This window comes from Pongo pygmaeus, chromosome 21 (genome assembly GCF_028885625.2).
Source record: "Pongo pygmaeus isolate AG05252 chromosome 21, NHGRI_mPonPyg2-v2.0_pri, whole genome shotgun sequence".
In the NCBI taxonomy this organism is placed as follows: domain Eukaryota; kingdom Metazoa; phylum Chordata; class Mammalia; order Primates; family Hominidae; genus Pongo; species Pongo pygmaeus.
Genome location: NC_072394.2, coordinates 396632 through 417374, shown reverse-complemented (window position 1 = coordinate 417374; position 20743 = coordinate 396632). Strand labels below are relative to the sequence as shown.

The window sequence follows — 20743 nt, the reverse complement described above, 5'->3', positions numbered from 1 at the left end:
GGATGCTATAAAAACTTCAATCATCTGGCCCCTCTGAGTCTTATATTTTGTGGGACTCCTGGGTCTATGCATGTAATTAAAATGTTTTTTTCTCCTGTTCATCTGCCTACTGTCAGTTTATTTCATAGACTTAATTATCCAACCTTCAGAGAGTAAAGAGAAGGTCTTACTCTCCTCTGCACCACCTTCCAGAGAGTAACTCTTTACCAAAACTGTCAAAACACTAGAAGTCAACCAAGTAGAAGCCACCAAGGGTTAGGAATTAAATGACAGGTAAAAAAAGGGAGAAGGGGAATTGTCCAACTGTATTGTCCTAAGAAGCTGCAGGAATGATTACGGCAGCAGCTAACATTTCCTATGCCATTGATATATACCAGGCACTGCTCTGTTTTGCATCAACTCTAGCATCCTTGTAACAACTCAGTGAGACAAATATCTTATTTTATTGATGATCTTGAGGTTCAGAGAGGAAAAGTAACTTGCCCAAAGTCAGAGCTACTTAGTAACAGAGTCAGCAGAGTAAGACCTCTATCTTTTTTTTGTTTTTTTTTTTTTTGAGACAGGACCTTACTCTGTCACCTAGGCTGGAGTGCAGTGGCACGATCTCAGCTCGCTGCAGCCTCAACTTCCAGGGCTCAAGTGATCCTCCCGCCTCAGCCTCCTGAGTAGGGAGGGACTATAGGCGCACAACACCATGCCTGGCTAATTTTTAAATTTTTTGTAGAGATGGGGTTTCGCCATATTGCCCAGGCTGGTCTCGAACTCCTGAGCTCAAGCAAACCACCTGCCTTGGCCTCCCAAAGTGTGGGATTACAAGTGTGAGCCACCATGCCTAGCCTCTATCTTTTTTTTTTTTCTGAGAGAGAGTCTCGCCCTGTCACCCAGGCTGGAGTGCAATGCCTGATCTGGGTTCGCTGCAACCCAAGTAGCTGGGATTACAGGTGCCTGCCACAATGCCCAGCTTTTTTTTTTTTTTTTTTTTTTTTTGTATCTTTATTAGAGATGGGGTTTCACCAAGTTTGCCAGGCTGGTCTCAAACTCCTGACCTCGTGATCTGCCTGCCTCGGCCTCCCAAATTGCTAGGATTACAAGTGTAAGCCACCACGCCCGGCTGCCTCTATCTTCTTAAGGAGTAGAAATCCGACAAGATCTGAGGGGCCAGGGATCTGTCTGGACAGGCCGATGTTTTCACTCCCACCCCGGAATTCTTCCCATTATCCAAGCTTTCTTCTCAGCCCTGAAAAATGAACTTTGGCTGGCTACTTCTAGAGCTCTTTAGATAAAGGAATTTTTAAAGTAATATCTTATGATTGTTTTTGAAACAGGTTCTTCAAGCCCCTGTAATCTCTCTTGGCATGGGGGAGTAGATGTCTTTTTCTAATCTATTTCTCTTTATATCCTGCACATTACTTCAAAAGGTTTGCTTTCTTATTCTATTATGCATCCAAAACCCAACAAATCCTAGGGCCATCTTTTGCGATTTACTTCAAATAATAGATTTGAAAAGTCACACGCCTCTCTCTTTGCCCAAAAGAAGCTGAGAACAATGAAACTTTTGGTCTCAGGTGAATCTTTTATTATTTCCAACTGAGACAAACATTTTTCCAAAGACAGTAGCACAGTCATTGTCACAAGCATGTTAATATGTCTATTTTGCAGAAAAGAATATGCTACAAGTCATGCAATTCACATTTTCAATAGCATTCTGACAGAAATTAAAGACATTTCCAATTGTGTCAAACATTTAATGAATAGTAAGTTCTACTTTCTGCCCTTGGGTAGATAAATGGTGTCTTTCAGTGAAGTGGTGAAAAACAGATCATGTGATGGCTGCTTCTTAACAGTGCCCACCGCTCCAATGACAGTCAGCCCCTTTGGCTGAATTTCTCAGCTATCTTCTGTAGTTCCAAATCCATTGCAGCCAAGTTTTCGAGTTCTTTTTTCTGGAAAATACGGAAAAGTGGAGGCATGAGGTCCCAAACCAATTTCTTTTGCTGTAGTTTGTTGGAGTATGAGTGGAAAGGGGAATTTTAGGCATGTTAGAAGCTGCATTAGTCAATCTACGTCAGTAACTCTCAAAGTGTGGCCCCCTGACCAGTGGCATCAGCCGGGAACTTGTCAGAAATGCAGATATTGGGGTCTTACTTGGGACCTACTAAATGAGGAACTCTGGGGGATAGGAATCCCTCATGATCCTGATGTACATTCAACTTTGAGAAGCACCAACCTACATAATAAATATTAGGAAAAAAACATTGTTTGGGTAGGTTCAGTTCCAATAGTGTTACCTCCCCCAGATATAAATTTCTGACAGCAGTAGGGCATGAAATAATAAAGATAGCAAACTAAATAGTCAAGCAAGTAAACTTCTCTATCACCTATTCTCCCTACCTCAGGGAGAGAGTGATGAACAAACAGATGACCGAGGGGAAGATACCAGAACAGTAGTTGTCAACCTTGGCTGAACGCTGCAATCATCTGGAAGCTTTAAAATATTCTGATGATCAGGCAGCACCCTAGGCACTAAGCAGACAGAATCTCTAACACAGTAATTTTTCACGCTCTCCAGGTGATCCCAGTGTGCAGACAACGTTGAGAAGCAATGCAACTGAGTGAGGTGGACAAGGATGTGGACGATGGCTAGATGTAGGTGGAAACCGACCCCCAAGGCGGCCTCCACTCCATTACTAGGGCATGATTTTCATAGTGATTAATTCCCACCAATTTCTCCCCGTTAATATTGGATAGTCTTGAACATAATGTGCTAACATTGACCAGAGTAAGTACTTTTAAACAGAAGCCCCAAACCATACCTCGTCCTCTGTCAGGACTGTCTGGTCAGCCCTGTCCTTTTCATTTTCTGCCTCCTGGCGGGTGCTCACCGGCTCCTCAGAATCATAGAAGTCTGGAAACTCGGCTGACTTCTTCCTGTAGTGAAGGAGCTGGTCCAGTTGGGCCACCCTGTCATACTGCCTTTTCAGGTCCAGCTTGGGGACCCTGGCAAGGTTTCTCTTCTCATACCCCCAGTTCGCATCCTCAGAGAAGGGCTTTTTCTCCCACCAGTCATAGTTGTATTCTGGGATGAAATTCTTCTCATTCAAGGTCAGCTCATTTTCCTCTTCACCCTCGAGAAAATTGTCATCCATGTTGTCTCTTCTTTCAAAATGGCTGCTCTTCCACTGGAGAGGGTCGTAGTATGGGTTGAACAGTTCCCCTAATCTCTTCCTCTTTTCAGCTGCGTGATGGGAGCCATATTGTTTATCTTGAAACCTAGCTTCCTCCCTGTTTTCTTTAGTGTCCTGCAGGTCTCCCTGCTGCTGCCATTTCCCTTGGGCTCCTTCCTCACCATAGTTGAGATAATTTCTGTCCAGCTCTTTCCATGCACCTTGTGGATGCCTCCTTGCCTTGTCCATCTGGTTTTCTTGGACACGGTGGTGTCCTTCACCCAAGAACCTTTTCTCTTCTCTGGTGTCAGACATGAAATAGGCACGTGGCTCCCCTCCCCTGCCTCTGTGATGGTGTCCCTTTCCCGGCTCAAGGCCCCTCTCTTCCTCACTTTCTTCACCATATCCATGTGCCATTTTATCAAGCTCTAAGCTGGGGTAGTTTCTTTTGTCCTCCTCATCCCAACTCTCCTCACTCTGAGGTCTTGGAGCCCTGTATTCCTCACTTCCTCTGCCCCTATAGCGCTCCCACTCCAGGTCCTCAGGGGCCTGGACACCTGGATAACCCTTTATTTCCTCTCCATATTCGGGTTCTTCCTCTGAAGCCCTGTAGTGGGTTGAATGGTGGTCCCTCTTTTCCCCTAAATTGGCCATGCCGACGTTTGACTCCTCAGATTCCTCCTGGGGGTGCCCCTTTTCCTCAGAGGGAAGACTCCCTCCTTGAGAGGACCTGTCAGGCCTGCTCCTCCCATGGTGGTGTCTGGGCCTCGTACGTCGTTTGTCCACCTCAGAGGTGGCATCTTCCTCACCTTCCTCAGATTCTTCCTGGCTTCGGGGTTGGCCTTTAGACTCCTGGGGGTGATTCTCCCGGCTCCCTGCCTCCTCTCCACTCTCCTGGCTACTCTTCTCCCGGCTATGCGTCTTTTCCTGAGAGTGCCCGGCAGCATGTGTTTCAGATCTGGCCACTAACTCCTCTTTTTTTATAGCTGAAGCCTGATTTCTTTCATTGAGAAAAGCGTTTTGTGTCTCTCCTGGCTCTTCAAGGTGTTTCTCTTCACTGCTATCTTCCCCTCGCTCCCCTTTTTGATAGTTATCTACCTCTTCCTCCTCCTCCTCATCCTCTCTCTCGCTCTTCTCAGAATGGCGTGTCTTCGCTTCTTCGGAGACTTGGCTGTCGGAGGGATAGAGGCGCCGCTGGGGCTCATCCGCTCGCTCTCGGCTGTGCCCGCCTCCCTCTGCCCATTTCTCTGTGTCTGCCTTTGTTGGGCCTTGGACGTCCTCCTCCCCTGGGGCTCCTGCCTCCTCCCTGCTGGAGGACCCGTGGGCTTCCGAGGCATCAGCTGGGTCTCTTAACAATCTTACTTCAAACTTTGTGTTTTCATTTTCAGTTGTCTCTTTGTCTTTGACGTCTTTTCTACCTATAATGAAAATGAAGAGTAGGTATAACTTCAGAATTGCTTGTGGTTCGACAAGCACCAGCCTCAGTAATCACTACAAATCCTGATGACACTGAAAATTGCTTGGATAATTATTTAAGTTAATGAAGAATATACTCAGATTCATTTTGAAAGTCAATGCTATGAAAGCTCCTTGACTGTGTTTAAATCTAGTAATAAACTGCCTATATTTTTATGTCTTCATAATACCCAGCCAGCTTCTCTCATTGGTACTACCAATGATCAAACTGAAATCGAGATATAGATTTATGAAATACTAGAATTTAGAAGCAGAAAACATCTTAGAATTCATCTAATCCAGTCCAACCTCTTCTTTTTGCAGACATTGAGACTCAGCATGGTATAATCCAAGACCATTCTTTCCATATTTTCTTCAAGTAGGAGTTAAAAAGTTAGCATTATGTGAATAGCTCTAACAATAATCCAGCTAGATAGTTAACTAGCCAAAACAAGAAATATCAAGATTCAAAGGAGTATTTAAACATTTGAAATTATTAGTTTATATCAGACTTCTATTATCCAATCAACTGTAGACTCAACCTAGCAGTATGTGATATATAACTTAGTAGCTGGTGATAAGGGTGTACATTTCTTGCCTGAGAAAACTGCACATCCGTGGAAAGGGCCATTTCTTTTTTCACTCAGGTTCCATCCACCCAACATGTTCTCATATGTTGGGGACAAACTTCAGCACAATGAGTTATCTTTGTGTTTCTTGAGTCAGAGTACATGGTATAACTGATATTTTAATTGAATGCTATTCTCGTCCATCTTTTCCAAATATCAATAGCTCCTTTACTAAATCCTCCTTAACTCAAGGGCACCCCATGAAAGGAGATAGGCAGTTAGCACTGTCTCAGTTGTTAGCTGGGAGGGCTTGGATTTCAACCTATGTCACAGAGTTCAGATAAAATGCCTGAAGCCCAGGCCCCTGACAGCTCTGGGTCTACACTGCTGACACCATAAGCCCAAGTGCTGTTGAGCACTTGAAATGTGGCTGGTCTGATCTGAGACATGCTATATACGTAAGATACACATCAGACTTCTGAGAATAAAGAATAATGTGAAATAATCTCAACAATTTTTATATCAATATATGTTGAAATAATATTTTGGATGTATTGGATAATATATATTTCAAATAGATCAGATTTATAAAATTATATATCAGAAAAAAATTGGATAAAAATAAAATATATTATTGAAATTAATTTCTACCTGTCTCTTTTTGCTTTTTAAATGTGGTTACTATAAAATTTGAAATTATATTTGTGGCTCACATTATATTTCTATTGGGTGGCACTGATAAGTTATTTTGAAATGATATTTGCAAAATGGAAAAAAATTATTTATTTTGTAAAAATGTCCAAGAAATAGTGGACTCTCTGTACCTCTCTGTTTAAAGTCCAGTCTGGCATGATAATAATATTCTCATGTTTATGAGGCAATGAAAATGTCCCTGGCCTTTTCCAGACATCTGAGGGAAGGCCCATCTGTCACCAGTCTCTTTGCCTCTTAAAAGCCAGTGGTGGTGTGTATGGCATTGGGGCATGGCTAGCCAGATGGGCACGGGGAAGCATGGTGGCTCTGGGCAGTGCTATTGACTAAATGTTTGTGTGATTCCAAAATGTTGAAGCCCTAATCCTCAATGTGATAGCATGTGGAGGTGGGGGCCTCTGAGAGGTAATTAGGTCATCAAGATAGAGCCCTTACAATGGGATTAGTGCCCTAAGAAAGGAGATATGAGAAAGAGATGATTTCTGTCTCCACCAGATGAGGATACAGTGACAGAAGGCAGCCATCTACAAGCCAGGAAGTGGGCCCTCATAAGACACTCTGATATTGGACTTCCAACTGCTGTAACTGTGAAAAATAAATGTTAGTTGTTTAAGCCATCCAATCTATGGTATTTGATATAGCAGCCCAAGCTGACTAAGACAGACAGATACTGATGTCATTCTGAGAGTTGGTTGAAATAGAGCTGATCAGACAAGATCTCAGCCTCCAGGGGCCGAGTCACTGTGGTCCCTTTCCTACTGCCTACTGATTTGTGAGTCTTAAGTGTCAGGAACAGAAGTATTTTTATTTTTTCCCAATTAAATATGTACTGCCTGAGCAGCATGTGCCTGAGGCTTAGCTCTTCCTACTAAATTTAGCTTTAAGCCCCCGCAGGTGGGCCTGGAAGAGGGCTGTGATTAGCAGCACACACTCACTGTCAATCTGTAAAATCAAGGTGTGAAGCTCACGCTTACTTTCAAGCGAAAACAGGGAAATGCATCTGTCATGCTGTAAGGATGACCAGATCAACCCTAGTCAAAGAGATTCTTGTACCTGTTAAGAAATTAGACTACGTCTTTCCTGAGGTCTCTTAAATCCATAAAATAATGATTCTGTCCTACTCTCCAAATACTCATTTGCTCAGTGAGTATATGCTGACTCTGAGACATGCAAGTAGGAGTGGGAGTGGAGATGGGCGTGGGGTGGAACAGAGGCTGTATAAAGGCATTCTTCCAACCAGTTGGGCAAAAGCTCCACCAGTCTTCTGACCAGTTTATGACATGCCAACAAGAGAGAGAGAACTAGAATAGGATAAAAGTTGCAAACTGGTGCATCAGAGGTAAATTCTGTTTGACCTAAACAGCAGTTTTAGTACATTTGAATTCAGAGGTGATATGAAAATACCAGGAGATGTCTTTTAAAAATCAAAATTTTAACTTCTTTTGAAAAATCCCAAGATTTGACAACATAGTCTGTATTTCTCCATAACGGGATTAGAGCTGAGAATTACCTGCTCCCTCTCAGAAAAGGCATGTGCCCTCCAGTCTGTGAGTCACTTCCTGTCCTGCCTTACTCTTTTGTGTTATTTGTCTGTCTAGCTCTGGCTGGTGTTTAAGGCTCAACCACAGAAGAGCTCTTAAACCTTCACCATCTCAGCATTCTGTCACTGTCTGGGTATAACATCTCCAGGATCCTTAGATACATTTGATTTTTCCCAGTTTCCCTATGTCTCTCTTAACAGACATCAAAAGACCTCAGGGCATAATCAGGGCTGGAGCAGAGGCTAGAGTTACTGTGCCATAATCTAAGGGCTAAGATCTTAGCAAGCAGGCATAGGCAACTTTTCCTAAGCAATTGTGGTTCTTTGGTTAGCTGATGGGACAGACCCCTCACTTTTGCATTGGTCTAGTAAACAAAGGAAGGGAAAGGGAGATACCAAGATGGGTTTGCCAAAAGGAGCAGCCTTTACTCTCTGCCTAGTGACCCACTCTGCTCTTACTCACTTCCTGTAACTGCTGGAAAAAAGAAGGAAAGAAATTCAGAAAGAGGTATGTGGGCTAGAAGTGGTAGGAAAGCTTCCATCCACTGTTTCTAGGGTCCCTACAGGCTCAGGCCCCCACAGCTACCATTGTTACCTGAAGCCCCCAAAGGCAGATTGAATTAATTCAGGTTACTTTTTTTTTTTTTTAGACAGAGACTCACTCTGTCACTGAGGCTGGAATGCCATGGGGTGATCTCGGCTTACTGCAACCTCCACCTCCTGGGCTCAAGCGATTCTCCTGCCTCAGCCTCCCGAGTAGCTGGGACTACAGGCGTGTGTCACCACGCCCGGCTAATTTTTTGTATTTTTAGTAGAGTTGGGGTTTCACTGTGTTAGACAGGATGGTCTTGATCTCCTGACCTTGTGATCTGCCTGCCTCAGACTCCCAAAGTGCTGGGATTACAGGTATGAGCCACTGCACCTGGCCTCAGGTTACTCTTTTGGCCAATCACTATTTGCTTTTTACCATTTCATGCATGAGGGCTCATGTATAGCTATAGCAAGAGAATCTTGCCTGGCAGCGAGAGGTGTTTTTTTTTTTGACGGAGTCTCACTCTGCCACCCAGGCTGCACCCAGGCTGGAGTGCAATGCCGCAATCTCAGTTCACTGCAACCTCTGCTTCCCAGGTTCTAGCAATTCTCCTGCCTCAGCCTCCCGAGTAGCTGGGATTACAGGCGCCCACCACCACACCTGGCTAGTTGTTGTATTTTTAGTAGAGATGGGGTTTCACCATGTTGGCCAGGCTGGTGGCAATGAGAGATTTTTTTTTTTTTTTTTTTTTTTTGATGGAGTCTTACTCTTGTTGCCCAGGCTGGAGTGCAATGGTGCGATCTTGGCTCACTGCAATCTCTGCCTCCCAAGTTCAAGTGATTCTCCTGTCTCGGCCTCCCAAGTAGTGGGATTACAGGCGCCTGCCACCATGCCTGGCTGATTTTTTCTTTTTTTTTTTTTTTTTTTTTTTTTTGTATTTTTGGTAGAGACAGGGTTTTGCTATGTTGGCCAGGCTGGTCTCAAACTCCTGACCTCAGGTGATCCACCTGCCTCGGCCTCCAAAGTGCTGGGATTACAGGCGTGAGCCACCATGCCCACCTGAAAGATTTTTAAAGGTGAAAAAATAAGATAAAATCTACTGTTCCCAGCCTGACTAAAAGTTTAAAAGCAGAGGACAGTGTTGAAGAGGGCAGTGTTTTCTGGATTTGTTTGAATCAGTTTGGCTTCATGCATAACAGAGACTGCATAGTCTTGTAAAATTGACCTCATGATGTCAATTTCCAATGGATACTGCTTATATTACTGTTCAAATTTTATTTTCAGCAGAAATGATTTCATATTGAGAACACTTCACAAGTTGGACTCAGAAAGCCGTTAGTCTGCCTCACTGGAATGCACTGCCTCTACCTGAAACCCTTCCAGTTCTCAGGCCTGGAACTCCTGGTACCATTTGGTGATACCTTCTATTCTAGTAAGCTGTGCATTAAAATATCTTAGCTAATTTGTTGTGTAAATAGGCCAGAATTTTAAGTCACCTTTCTAAGTTTCTTGCTTCTCAGCTTCCTGATTCTCACTGTCAGAAGAGCAAAAGGCAAAGAGAAGAATGATTTTTAAATCTCCCTCTGTCATCTTCCAACACTTCCATAACCCCCCTCCTCATCTAATCACAAACCAGCATTTCCCAAACCCCCTCCACCCAGATGAAGTCCTGTTCTAAAAATCCAAAGTATGGAACTAAGGAATTTAAGAACGGATAGACATCTGAAAGACTATCACTGAGTTCAACTCCTTCATTTTACTTTGAGGAAAAGAGAGGCAAAGGGTCTTTCCTATAGTCACACAGCTGCGAAGTGGTAAAGCAGGAACTAGGAGTCATATCTTCTGTCTCCCAGATACTGGCCTAGTCAATCAATACTCTTCCTAGTGCATTATGCCCCCAGGTCATTTGTAGATAAAGTAGAAGGTGATGTGGAGGGAGTAGGAAAAAGGATCACTGCAGCGACCAAGATCTGCCTGCAGTGTGGGACACTTACTCGTCTTCAGGACTTGGCGGCACTCAGGGGTGATGGGTGGAGCGCTGGACTTCGACAAGGCATTTGAGAGGACCTCAATGATGCAGTGAGTCACCTGGGGGGAAACCCGAAAGCAGGTTGGAGAAGCTGGTGTCACTGGATGACAGACTACTCAACCCAGAGCTGCTGTCAAGGAAGACTTGACTACGTGACCTGCGCTGATGCAGTATTCTTAGGGCGGAGATACAGATTTACAGGAACAGAATGAAATCTTCCAAACTTCTACACAGAACAATGCAAAAAGGCACTGAGTTGGGATTATCTGGAGAGGGGAATAAACACCCGTTTCTGAACCAATGGCACAGCTATCCTCAGGGGTGCTAAGCCATCCTGACAGGAGATAGGAGCTCAGTGCAGGAGGGGCATCCCTTGCTCACATTCTGTCAGCAATGAAAACCTGGCTTTGTAAGATTATGTCGTGCGTGTGTTTGATTTGGTATAATAGGGACTGGGAGAATCTAGAGTCTAGATACAAGTCTAGATTCTAAGACTGACATTGCAACTTACCATTTCTTCATTGTGGTTCCTGTTATCCACTGGCATGGAATTGACAGCTTTGAAGGAGAAAAAGAATGGAAAATGACTTGAGTTGGTTTGAGAGCTGTGTGACCCCAAACTGACAAAATCACCCCACATTAATTGTTGTTTTTCCCCTGGCAATGTCTTAAATATGTTTGGAAACAAATGCTATTTTAGATTCGGTATAAATCAAATCTAGACCACAGACAAGGAGGGGACTTCTGGGGAACCAGAAATGTCCCGTTTTTTAATCTCAGTGCTGGTTACATAGGTGTGCTTATTAAGCTGTATACTCATGATCTGTTCAATTTTCTATATATTTTATTTCAATTAAAAGTTTAAGCTAGGGCTGGGTGCGGTGGCTCACGCCTGTAATCCCAGCACTTCGGGAGGCCAAGGCCAGTGGATCACGAGGTCAGGAGATCGAGACCGTCCTGGCTAACACGGCGAAACCCCGTCTCTACTAAAACTACAAAAAATTAGCCAGGCGTGGTGGCATGCACTAGCTACTTGGGAGGCTGAGGCAGGAGAATTGCTTGAACCCAGGAGGCGGAGGTTGCACTGTGCCAAGATCGTGCCACTGTACTCCAGCCTGGGTGACAGGGCCAGACTCCGTCTCAAACAAAAAAAAAGTTTAATCCAAACTAAGTCTAATAAAACAAGAATGCCCTCCTTGATCCTTCTCTGCCTACCCCAAATAGGTAAAGATCTGTGGCTCTCTCTCCGTATCTCTGTTTCCAAAAATATATCCTCCCAAAACTTACTTCCTTGACAAAAACATGGTTATGGATGTCTTCCATAATTAATTACCTCATTTTTTACCCACAAGGCCTTTGCCTGAACAAGCTCTTTTATGCATCCGTATCAACATTGTGTTTCTCTTTCTCCACACTGTTTGCAACCATGTAAAGAACACGGCAGGTATCTAACCCTCCTAGTACAGCATCAAGTCCATAATATTATATGCAAATTGGTGTTTAACCATTGGTTTATAAGAATATTTTAAAAGAAAAATTTTAATTTATTTCAATAAAATTTCATGGGATTCTGCCTATCTTAAAACAGTGTTTGAAGTTGCTTTGTCTTCTTCGAAAATGCTTCGGGTAATTTTAATTTTTCAGTGCCATTTTTTTCTCTCTCAAAGCTGCTTTGATTCTTTTTTCACTTTGACTTTGTTCTAAGCCCTTTCCATTGGAACAGCCCAAAGCATTTACATATAAGTCCATCTCTACAGTTCTCCTGGCATTCCCTGTAGCAGGCAACTGAGCAGGAGAAGCTAGTGCAGGAAATTATTCTAAGTCCCTGAGAAGAGAGTAGAGCTAGCTGAGGCAAGTTCTCAGACATCAGACATGAAAGCTATTCAAATGCAGCAACCCAACCTTTCCTTGCAAAATGCTTTGCTCTAAGCCTCTTTAAACATTCCCCACCCCCTATCAATTACATATCATGGGACTCAACCTGGAAGTAAAACACCTATTCATTTACTTACTTTGCTAAATTTTTCTTTTCAAAGCATGATCTAGGATCACTTCAATTGTTTCAAGAAGCCCAAAGTTATGCTATGAAGACCCCAAGTTCTTCCTGAAATGCTTATCAGGCAAGATCCAGTTGGCCCACTTTTGGTACCCAAGGTCCAGTATACTCAACTGTTCTTTCGTCCTCCAAATGGCTATTTGAGAACACACCCATTTCAGCACTTTCTCTTTCCACCGGAAATCTGTAATACCCTCTGCAAATAAATGACTGTGAGAGAATAACTCCCCTAATAAATCAGATGACTTTAAAAAAATCCAGCTTTACTAAGCCTTCTTGATAATGCAGTTTCTTGCTAATACTTTCCCTTTTTTTTACAAATGTAAAATAGATGTTTTTATTAACTACTGGTATTGCCGAAGTATTAATAGTTACCAGATTTGGGGGCAGAGAAAGATTTTTCTTTTACTACTCTAGACAACTTGTAGCTTAGGTTTGTATTTATGAAACCGTTGTTTCTCTGACTGAGGCTCTTCAGATCTCTTTTTGATGTAAAAAAAAACTAGGGTCTGCTTTTGAACATACATTATACATCTTGGTGGGACATCTAGGTGCTTCTGTATTTTTCCGGTAAAATTTTGACAACAAGGTAATAGCCAAAGGCATGTTGTCATCCTTAAAGTAGTTCAAGTTACTTTTGCATACGGTAAGATTCAGGTGGCACAACAGAAAACCTAATGCTCTCTGTCTGTAGGGATATAAGAAAAAAAAAGAAAACCTACTGCTTGTGTTAAAAGTAAAGCAATCAAATGGTAGAAAAATTATCAAATAATGTGGTAAATCTGAGAGTAACTTCTGATGTATTAATATCTAATACTGTTAAGATTTGATACTGGATTGAAAATATAGCTGTAAAATAAGTTAAACAAGCTCTTCTGAATTTAGAAACCATTTTCCCGGCCGGGTGCAGTGGCTCATGCCTGTAATCTCAACACTTTGGGAGTCCGAGTCTGGCGGATTACCTGAGGTCAGGAGTTCAAGACCAGCCTGGCCAACATAGTGAAGCCCCATCTCTACTAAATACACAAAAAAATTAGCTGGGCCTGGTGACACACACCTGTAATCCCAGTTACTCGGGAGGCTGAGGCAGGAGAATTGCTTGAGCTCGGGAGATGGAGGTTGCAGTGAGCTGAGATTGCACCACCACACTCCAGCCTGGCCAACAGAGCAAGACTGTCTCAAAAAAAAAAAAAAAAAAAAAAAAAAAAAAAAAAAAAAAGAAAGAAAAGAAAAAGAAAGATAAAGAAACCATTTTACCTAGAATAATATGGATATCATTTTACTACTTCCCTTATATTAATTTCTAGAGTGCACAATAGCTTCCATAGAAGGTTGTGCATATCTTTCAGAAGTTCTTAAGGATAAGTGAATGAGCTAGATGTTTTCTTGAGGCTTCCCCAAGCCCTGTAATTTTGCAAATTACCAGCTCTACTTGACGGCTAACATGTCTCATTGCCAGAGGCTGTGGGGAGGTGGGAATGGAGAGGTGCTTGCTAATGGGTTTGTGGTATCTTTCTGGGGTGATGAAAATGTTCTGAAATTTGATAGTGGTAATAGTTGCACAATCTGCAAATATACCAAAAACCACTGAATTATATACTTTAAAAGGGTGGATTATATAATATACAAATTATAGCTCAATTTTTAAAAAGATTATGTCTTCATTTTAGCTGCTATTAAAATATAAACTTTTATTTAAAATATTCTGTTACATAAAAGATCTGTAAGTATTGTACCACAATAGTTAAATCATTCCCACAAATGTCACTGTTTTTGTGGTCTACAGCCTCCTAAGCAAAGCAATTCTTTTCTGAAAGTATTTTGACCAGAAATAATTATAAATATTCATTTGATTTTCTTTAATGAAATTGAGAACATTTATTGGCAATTTGTGAGAATGACAAGAATTTTAGCAAATTCTGAATGTGTATAGCTTACAATAAAATTAATTATGACTGGCTTTCATTTTGTTTCTGCCTTTTGGATCTAGTAATTGCTGCCAATAAAAGCTTCATATTCATGGATGGCAGTATCTCAATTCTAGGTAGGAGTCTCAATCTCAGATATGAACAATTTTCTAAATCATTAAAACAGCTGAAGAAAACCTATAGTTTAATTTGGTGCTAGTATACTTACTTCTCAATAGTCTCAATATCTCAATACCCATAGTTGACTCGACTTCAACACACACACACACACACACACACACACTTCAGATCTTCAGAGATCATTTGTTTGAGATTCAGGGTAGTTTGAAAGATTAATCCTACAATCTTCCCTACAAAAAGGGAAACAGTCAAATATCTACTACTTAAAATTCAATCCTCCTAAATTGGCTAAAACATTTTTTTTACTACTCCAAAGGTACTTTTGTGGTTATTTTGTACTCTAATAATTTTCCTGGAGTACAGAAGTCAAAATACTGCGGTTTCCATTCATAACTAAAAAATGAGGGGCACATGTTCTCAGAACTGCTGAGGCTTTCACAGGTTAAAAAAAAAATAATTCCTTTGAGTGTGAAATTAGAAATTACCTGTCCCTAGAGATGGAAATACAAAATAGAGGAACATATTATATTAAACTTGTACATACATGAGCACACATACACACACATTATATATGGACATGTTAAGAAAAGGGATATATCTTATATATATATAGGACTCACTTTTATCTCATCATACTTATAGGACAATAACAATAATAAGGGAAATTATGCAGGCACTAAATAGCATCATACATGTATTCCTGCCTCTCTGTAGTCGCCTGGCTTTAAAAAGCCAAACAGATACAGAATCAGACAACAGAATCTCTCTAGACGGGCAGAGAGAGTGTGACATCTTGGAAGCGAATACAAAATGTGGGGTTTCCTTGGAGGTATGGCACGTTTTCTTCCTTCCTATCTAGAGGAAAACTCAGATACAGAAAGACTGAGGCTCCCCTGGTTGGGCTAGGAAGCCCTTTAGCTTTTTCCAAGTCAAACGGGTGGGAGGAGCTGAAGGAAAACACCCAGGGAGGAGAAAAAACGAAGCAAGAGATAAACCTTCCCCTCAACCCTCCCTCTCTCCCGGGATCCGCCAGCCTGGCTGCGGGAGCGGCGGGGAAGAGCGAGGCTGGCGCTGTCCGCGGTGCTGACCGGCCCGCCGCGCCCACTCACCCGCCAGCCCCACGGCTCCCAGGAGGCTGAGAAGCAGCGTTGGCTGCATGGCCCCGCTCGCCGGCCCCTGTGCGGAGAGGAAGATGGCGGCTGGACCGGAGAAGCGAGGCGCAGGAGGAAGGCGCGATGGAGCGGCCCCGGGAAACCAGCGTGCCTCCTGGTCCCCGCGGTGTGGCGCGGCTGGCGCAGGCCCCGCTCTTTTAAAGGGCAGGCGGGGGCCGCAGGGCCGGGAGGGGCGGGCAGCCAGGAGCGGGCGCCCCCTAGCTCAGCCCTGACGTCACGAAGCAGCACCCCCAGGCAGCGACGCAAATGGGCGGAAATTTACGCCAGTCCAGTCGCCTGGTGTGCAGGGTCTGGAGCGGGGGTGGGGGAAAGGCGGGCCAAAGAATGGACGGGCGAGGGGAGTAGTGCAGATCTGAGATGGTGGGGGAGGTGGGAGGTCCCGCTTGGAGTGCCTCAGCCTGCTCCCCATCTCCCCCCACACACCATCAAATCTAAAACCGTGTGTTTGAGACTATATGCATGTGTGTGGTTGTGCTGAGATGTGTGCATGACGAGGTCTGTTTGTGTCTCCTCGACCTAGCTGAGGAAAAGACTCCTGCTACCGAGAGAGAACTAAATGGTTGGTCAGGGAAAATGGAAAAGACAGTGATAGCTTTAAAAGTGCAGCCGGAGAATATGGGACCTGCTGTTCTCTCAAACTTTTCTTTTTGTCTGTATATCCATCTACCTATCCATGATTATATCTCCTATTCATGATTCTCTGTCTCTCTTCCTCCTCCCTCTCTGAATACATAACATATACACATGGTTAAAAAAAAATCAGACGGTACAAAAGGATTTACTATAAAAGTCTCCCTTCCCCCTTTATTTCCATTTCTCAAGTTCCTCAATTCCTCTTTCAGTCAACACAACTTTACTACTCCTATAATTTAGGTCTGACTTATTTTGGAACATATACAGCTGCATCTTCTTTTGAATGATGTATTACATTGAATGGATACAATAGAATGTATTTAACCAGTTCCTTTTCTAATGAGCATTTATTCAGGTTGTTACCCTTTGGTCTTTACTCCTTTACAACACAGCCTTAGTCTCAGGGGTGGGTCGTGTAATAACCTGCTGGTAAGAAATAACCCTGTGCATCCTCTCTTGCTTTCAAATTGAGACAGTAAAGTATTTTTGTTATGATGTGTGAGAAAAAGGTGAAAGCATCTTCCAGAATATGTTTGATGTGGGTTCCCTCAGCCTAATGAGGAATCAGGAAGCAGCAGCAGGCAGGTGACCTGCACAGAAGAGGAATAACACAGGCTTTGTGGAACCGAGTGAGACTTCACTGGGCTCTCTTCATTCGGGGAATGAGGATGTCTGCATGCACAGCTCAAGCGAGGTTTCAGTTTACTTTTCTTGAAAATTAATGAGGTTGAAATTCTTTTTGTATGTGCTGAGTGAATGGCTACATCTTCCTGAAAAAGCTGGAAAGTATTTCACTAAGACCACAGCCACAGAATAGTTAAAAGAATGGTCTTAAAAAGGATATTAGTGGAACAATGGATAAATGTTGAATAAGATCTGTAGGTTACTGTATTGTATTGTATTGTATTGTATTGTATTGTATTGTATTAGTGTTGATTTCTTGATTTTGAAAATTGTACTCTGTGCCGGGTGTGGAAGCTCACGCCTGTAATCCCAACACTTTGGGAGACTGAGGCGAGTGGATCGCCTGAGCTCAGGAGTTCAAGACCAGCCTGGGAAACATGGTAAAACCATGTCTCTACCAAAAATACAAAAAAAAAAAAAAAAAAAAAAAGAGAGAGAGAAAGAAAATTGTACTGTGATTATGTAAGAAAATGTCCCTGTTTTCAGGAAACACATCTTGAAGTAACTAGATGTAAAAGGGTGTCATATGTACAACTTCCTTTCACATTTTTAGAAAAAAATATAAAGATAGAGAAAAAGAGAATGCTAAGGTAAGTATGGCAAAATGTTAACATTCAGGGAATTGAGAAAGGTATAAGGGAATTTTTTTTACTATTTTTGCATTTTTCTGAAATCTGAAATACATTTAAAATTGAAAAAAGAATATTTGGGGCACGAAAGAGTCTGTTTAAAACCTCTGTAGAGCAGTAGGTACAGAAAAAGAAGCTGTTGAGTGAGGGCTGTTCCTTGGCTGCAGATCTGCAAGCAGTTTTTCCTCTGGAGTAGAAATTATATAAGGGTTCTAATACTCTTTAAGATGCGCTGATTGCCAACAGTTCTTTAAAGTTACCACCTTCCAGGAGCATCTGCATCTCGATTTTCCAGTGATTTCCTTCTCTTCTTGCTCCCATGAAAAGCATGGAGTTAAACAATGTTAACGTCATCTTGTGGCTTCTCAGGCTGGGGGCTTGGTCTGAGTTCATTACTCATCAAGTCCTGATGTAGGAAAGATCTTATTATTGTCAATTGGAATGAAGAAAAAAAAGGCAACCCTGGCCTACAGCCAGTTCCCACATTCAGACTTAGCTTTCTTTTTAAATTTTTCATCATTGTACAAACGTTTTATGATTTTTGCCTTTCACATTTAGATCTCTATGTACAAGGGGAAAAAACAGCCATAAGGAGAAGCTTTTTTTTTTTTGAGACAGAGTCTCACTCGGTTGCCCAGGCTGGAGTGCAGTGGTGCCATCTGGGCTCACTGCAAGCTCTGCCTCCTAGGTTCATGCTGTTCTTCTGTCTCAGCCTCCCGAGTAGCTGGGACTACAGGCACCCGCCACCACGCCTAGCTAATTTTTGTATTTTTAGTAGAGACGGGGTTTCACCATGTTAGCCAGGATGGTCTCGATCTCCTGACCTCGTGATCTGCCCGCCTCGGCCTCCCAAAGTGCTGGGGTTACAGGCGTGAGCCACCAGGCCCAGCCAAGGAGAAGCATTTTTAAAGAATTCTCTCAAAGCAGGATGAAGGAGCAAAACCAAAATTTTTCTTAGGGACTAGGCCTTAGACTAAACATGGCATGAGCTAGGGGTATAGTCTTTTTTTTTTTTTTTTTTTGAGACAAGGTCTTTCTCTGTCACCAGGCTGGAGTAAAGTGGCATGATCATGGCTCACAGCAGCCTCCAGCTTCTGGGCTCAAGCAATCCTTCCACCTCAACCTCCTGAGTAGGATTACAGGTGTATGCCACCACACTTTGCCAATTTCTATTTTTTTTGTAGAGACAGGGGTCTCACTATGTTGCCCAGGCTGGTCTTAAACTCCTGACTTCAAGCGATCCCCTCGCCTCGGCCTCCTAAAGTGCTAGGATTACAGGCATGAACAACTGTCCCCAGCCACATTTTTTAGCATATTATCACCCAGTTGTCCTGGAAATTTTTATTGAAGTGACCATCCTTTCCCATCTGCTCTGCAATGTCACTTTGAAAAAAATATCTACAGTCCATAGGTATGTTGCCAGACTCTTCCAGAACATTGGTCCATTCCATATCACTGAACTATTTGTTCCTGGAAGCAGCACCACACTTTCTCTATCATCATATCTTCTTAATTTTTAATAAGTCTTCTTTTTTTGTTTTTTTTGTTTTTTGTTTTTTTTTTGAGACAGGATCTCAATCTGTTACCCAGGCTGGAGTGCAGTGGCCCAATCTTAGTTCACTGCAACCTCTGCCTCCCAGGCTCAAGTGATCCTCTCACCTCAGCCTCCAGCATAGCTGGAACTACCAGCATGTGTCACTGTGCCTGGCTAATTTTTTGTATTTTTTGCAAAGACAGGGTTTCATCATGTTGCCCAGGCTGGTCTTGAACTCCTGTGCTCAGTCAGCCTGCCTCGGCCTCCTAAAGTGCTGGAATTACAGGTGTGAGCCACTGTGTCTGGCCATTAAGTCTTGATGTCTACTGAAAAAGGTCTTCCCACCTTGTTTTTCCTTAGGATGGTATGGGCCATTTTTGGCCCTTTGCATTTTCATACGAATCTTGTAATCAACTGTCTATTTTCATGAAAAAAAAAAAAAAAAAAACCAGTTAGGATTTTGACAGGAATTACATCACATTGATAGATCAATTTAGGAACAGTTGGCATCTTTCCAATATTGGGCATACTTAGGTTTTTTTTTTTTTTGACATGGATTAAATGATCCTCCTGCCTCACTTCCCATCGTGTTGGGATTACAGCTGTGAGCCACTGTGCCTGGCCCAGACTTAGCTTTTTGATTGCTGTTAATGTTCTGAATATAATCTTATTTCAAATACTACAAAATACCAGGAAAATAAGACATAGGAAAGAGTATCTTTCAGAAATGCTCTCAAATAATTAAGGAGGAAAACAAACATACCTCCTTTAGGAACTAGGGTTTAGAATAAACCATGGTTTTGTACATGGCTCTTGAAATAGATTTTCCATCAGAGTCCAACTGGGAAAATGAAGCCAACAGAGGGAATTTGATACAGGAAACAATACACAGCAAAGTTGAAAAAGGGAAGAAAAGAAGAAACTGAGAAAACCCAAAGATTAGCAACTGCAGGCACTGCTACGCCCATAGGGATGGAAGGATAAAGAAAGGATGTGCCTACCTGGAGCCCAGAAACATTAGCCACTTAGTAGGAGTGGGAACCTCTGCCAGCTAGGTAGGTGGGATTTGGGGCCTTGGGGAGGAGGGGCTGTATGATGGGAGCCGGAAGTACAGAAGAGAAGCAGCCACTGCTAGAGATGCATCCCCTTCCTCCCAAGAAGAGAAAAGGGCAGAAATACCTTGGCTTCTTCTTTTTAGTGCTAGTGCCTTTTAGTGGCTAAACCTACCTGGGAACAATTGACAGAGAAGCCTGGGAAATATAGTTTGCAAGAGCCAGTCCCCTCAGTGATACAGAAAACAGCAGGGGAGGGAATTGAAAAGCAAACCAACAAATAAATGCCATGTAGATCAAAACCATCCAGGAGTAGAGGTATAGAATTTAGATTTCCTCTTAAAATTCACAAATTCATTTCGTTTGCATATGTGAATGCTGATTAGGTGTCAAGCACAGTGGTAAATACATATTTCTTTGGTCGTAACAAGCTACACAATCAATCACAACATTAATGGTGCTCTACGTACTCTAGCGGAGTTCACCAGCCAGTCAGGGAGTAAAGCTGAGAGAGGTGTAGGTTAGACTCCTGTTCCAGAAATGGAGGGCAAGAGAGCAACACATCCAATGAAACTGGCACCACTCTGGAAACTGCTGACCTGCAAATGGACATTTACAGAAGTCCACGGGTTTGTGGCCAACAGGGTAAATATTGATCTCTTGTGAATTTAAGTGTTTTCCTAATAAAGGGCACTATGTCAACAAGTAGTTTTCGTTGGGTAGTTTGGTCCTAGAACACATTTAGGACCTGGTTTCTTAGGTCAGATTCCTGATGCATTTGAACATAATTAAGAAATCAGAAACCAAACTTTCATCCAAAGAGAGGATGGAAATCATTTTTTAAAATCTACCAAATTATGGGTAAGATAACTCCATACAACTTGCATGCAGATACGTATTAGTAAAAATTAACATTTCTCAAGGGAAGGCAAGAG

General features: G+C 42.6%; 1 protein-coding gene across 1 annotated transcript; it reads right to left on the bottom strand.

Moving 5' to 3' along the window:
• Positions 1-1553: 1553 nt before the first annotated feature.
• CHGB (chromogranin B) lies at positions 1554-15528 on the bottom strand. Its single transcript, XM_054468160.2, has 5 exons — positions 15214-15528; positions 10512-10558; positions 9966-10059; positions 2814-4582; positions 1554-1943 (listed from the first exon to the last, which is right to left on the bottom strand). The coding sequence occupies exons 1-5, from the start codon at positions 15260-15262 to the stop codon at positions 1866-1868; spliced, it is 2037 nt and encodes a 678-aa protein (XP_054324135.1). The 5' UTR covers positions 15263-15528; the 3' UTR covers positions 1554-1865.
• Positions 15529-20743: the final 5215 nt, after the last annotated feature.

Coding starts and splice junctions, on each gene's coding strand:
- CHGB (XM_054468160.2), bottom strand. CDS start 15,262: ATGCAGCCAACGCTGCTTCTCAGCCTCCTGGGAGCCGTGGGGCTGGCG. Junction 10,559..15,213: donor GGGAGCCGTGGGGCTGGCGG/GTGAGTGGGCGC, acceptor TCTCCTTCAAAG/CTGTCAATTCCATGCCAGTG. Junction 10,060..10,511: donor GGAACCACAATGAAGAAATG/GTAAGTTGCAAT, acceptor GTTTCCCCCCAG/GTGACTCACTGCATCATTGA.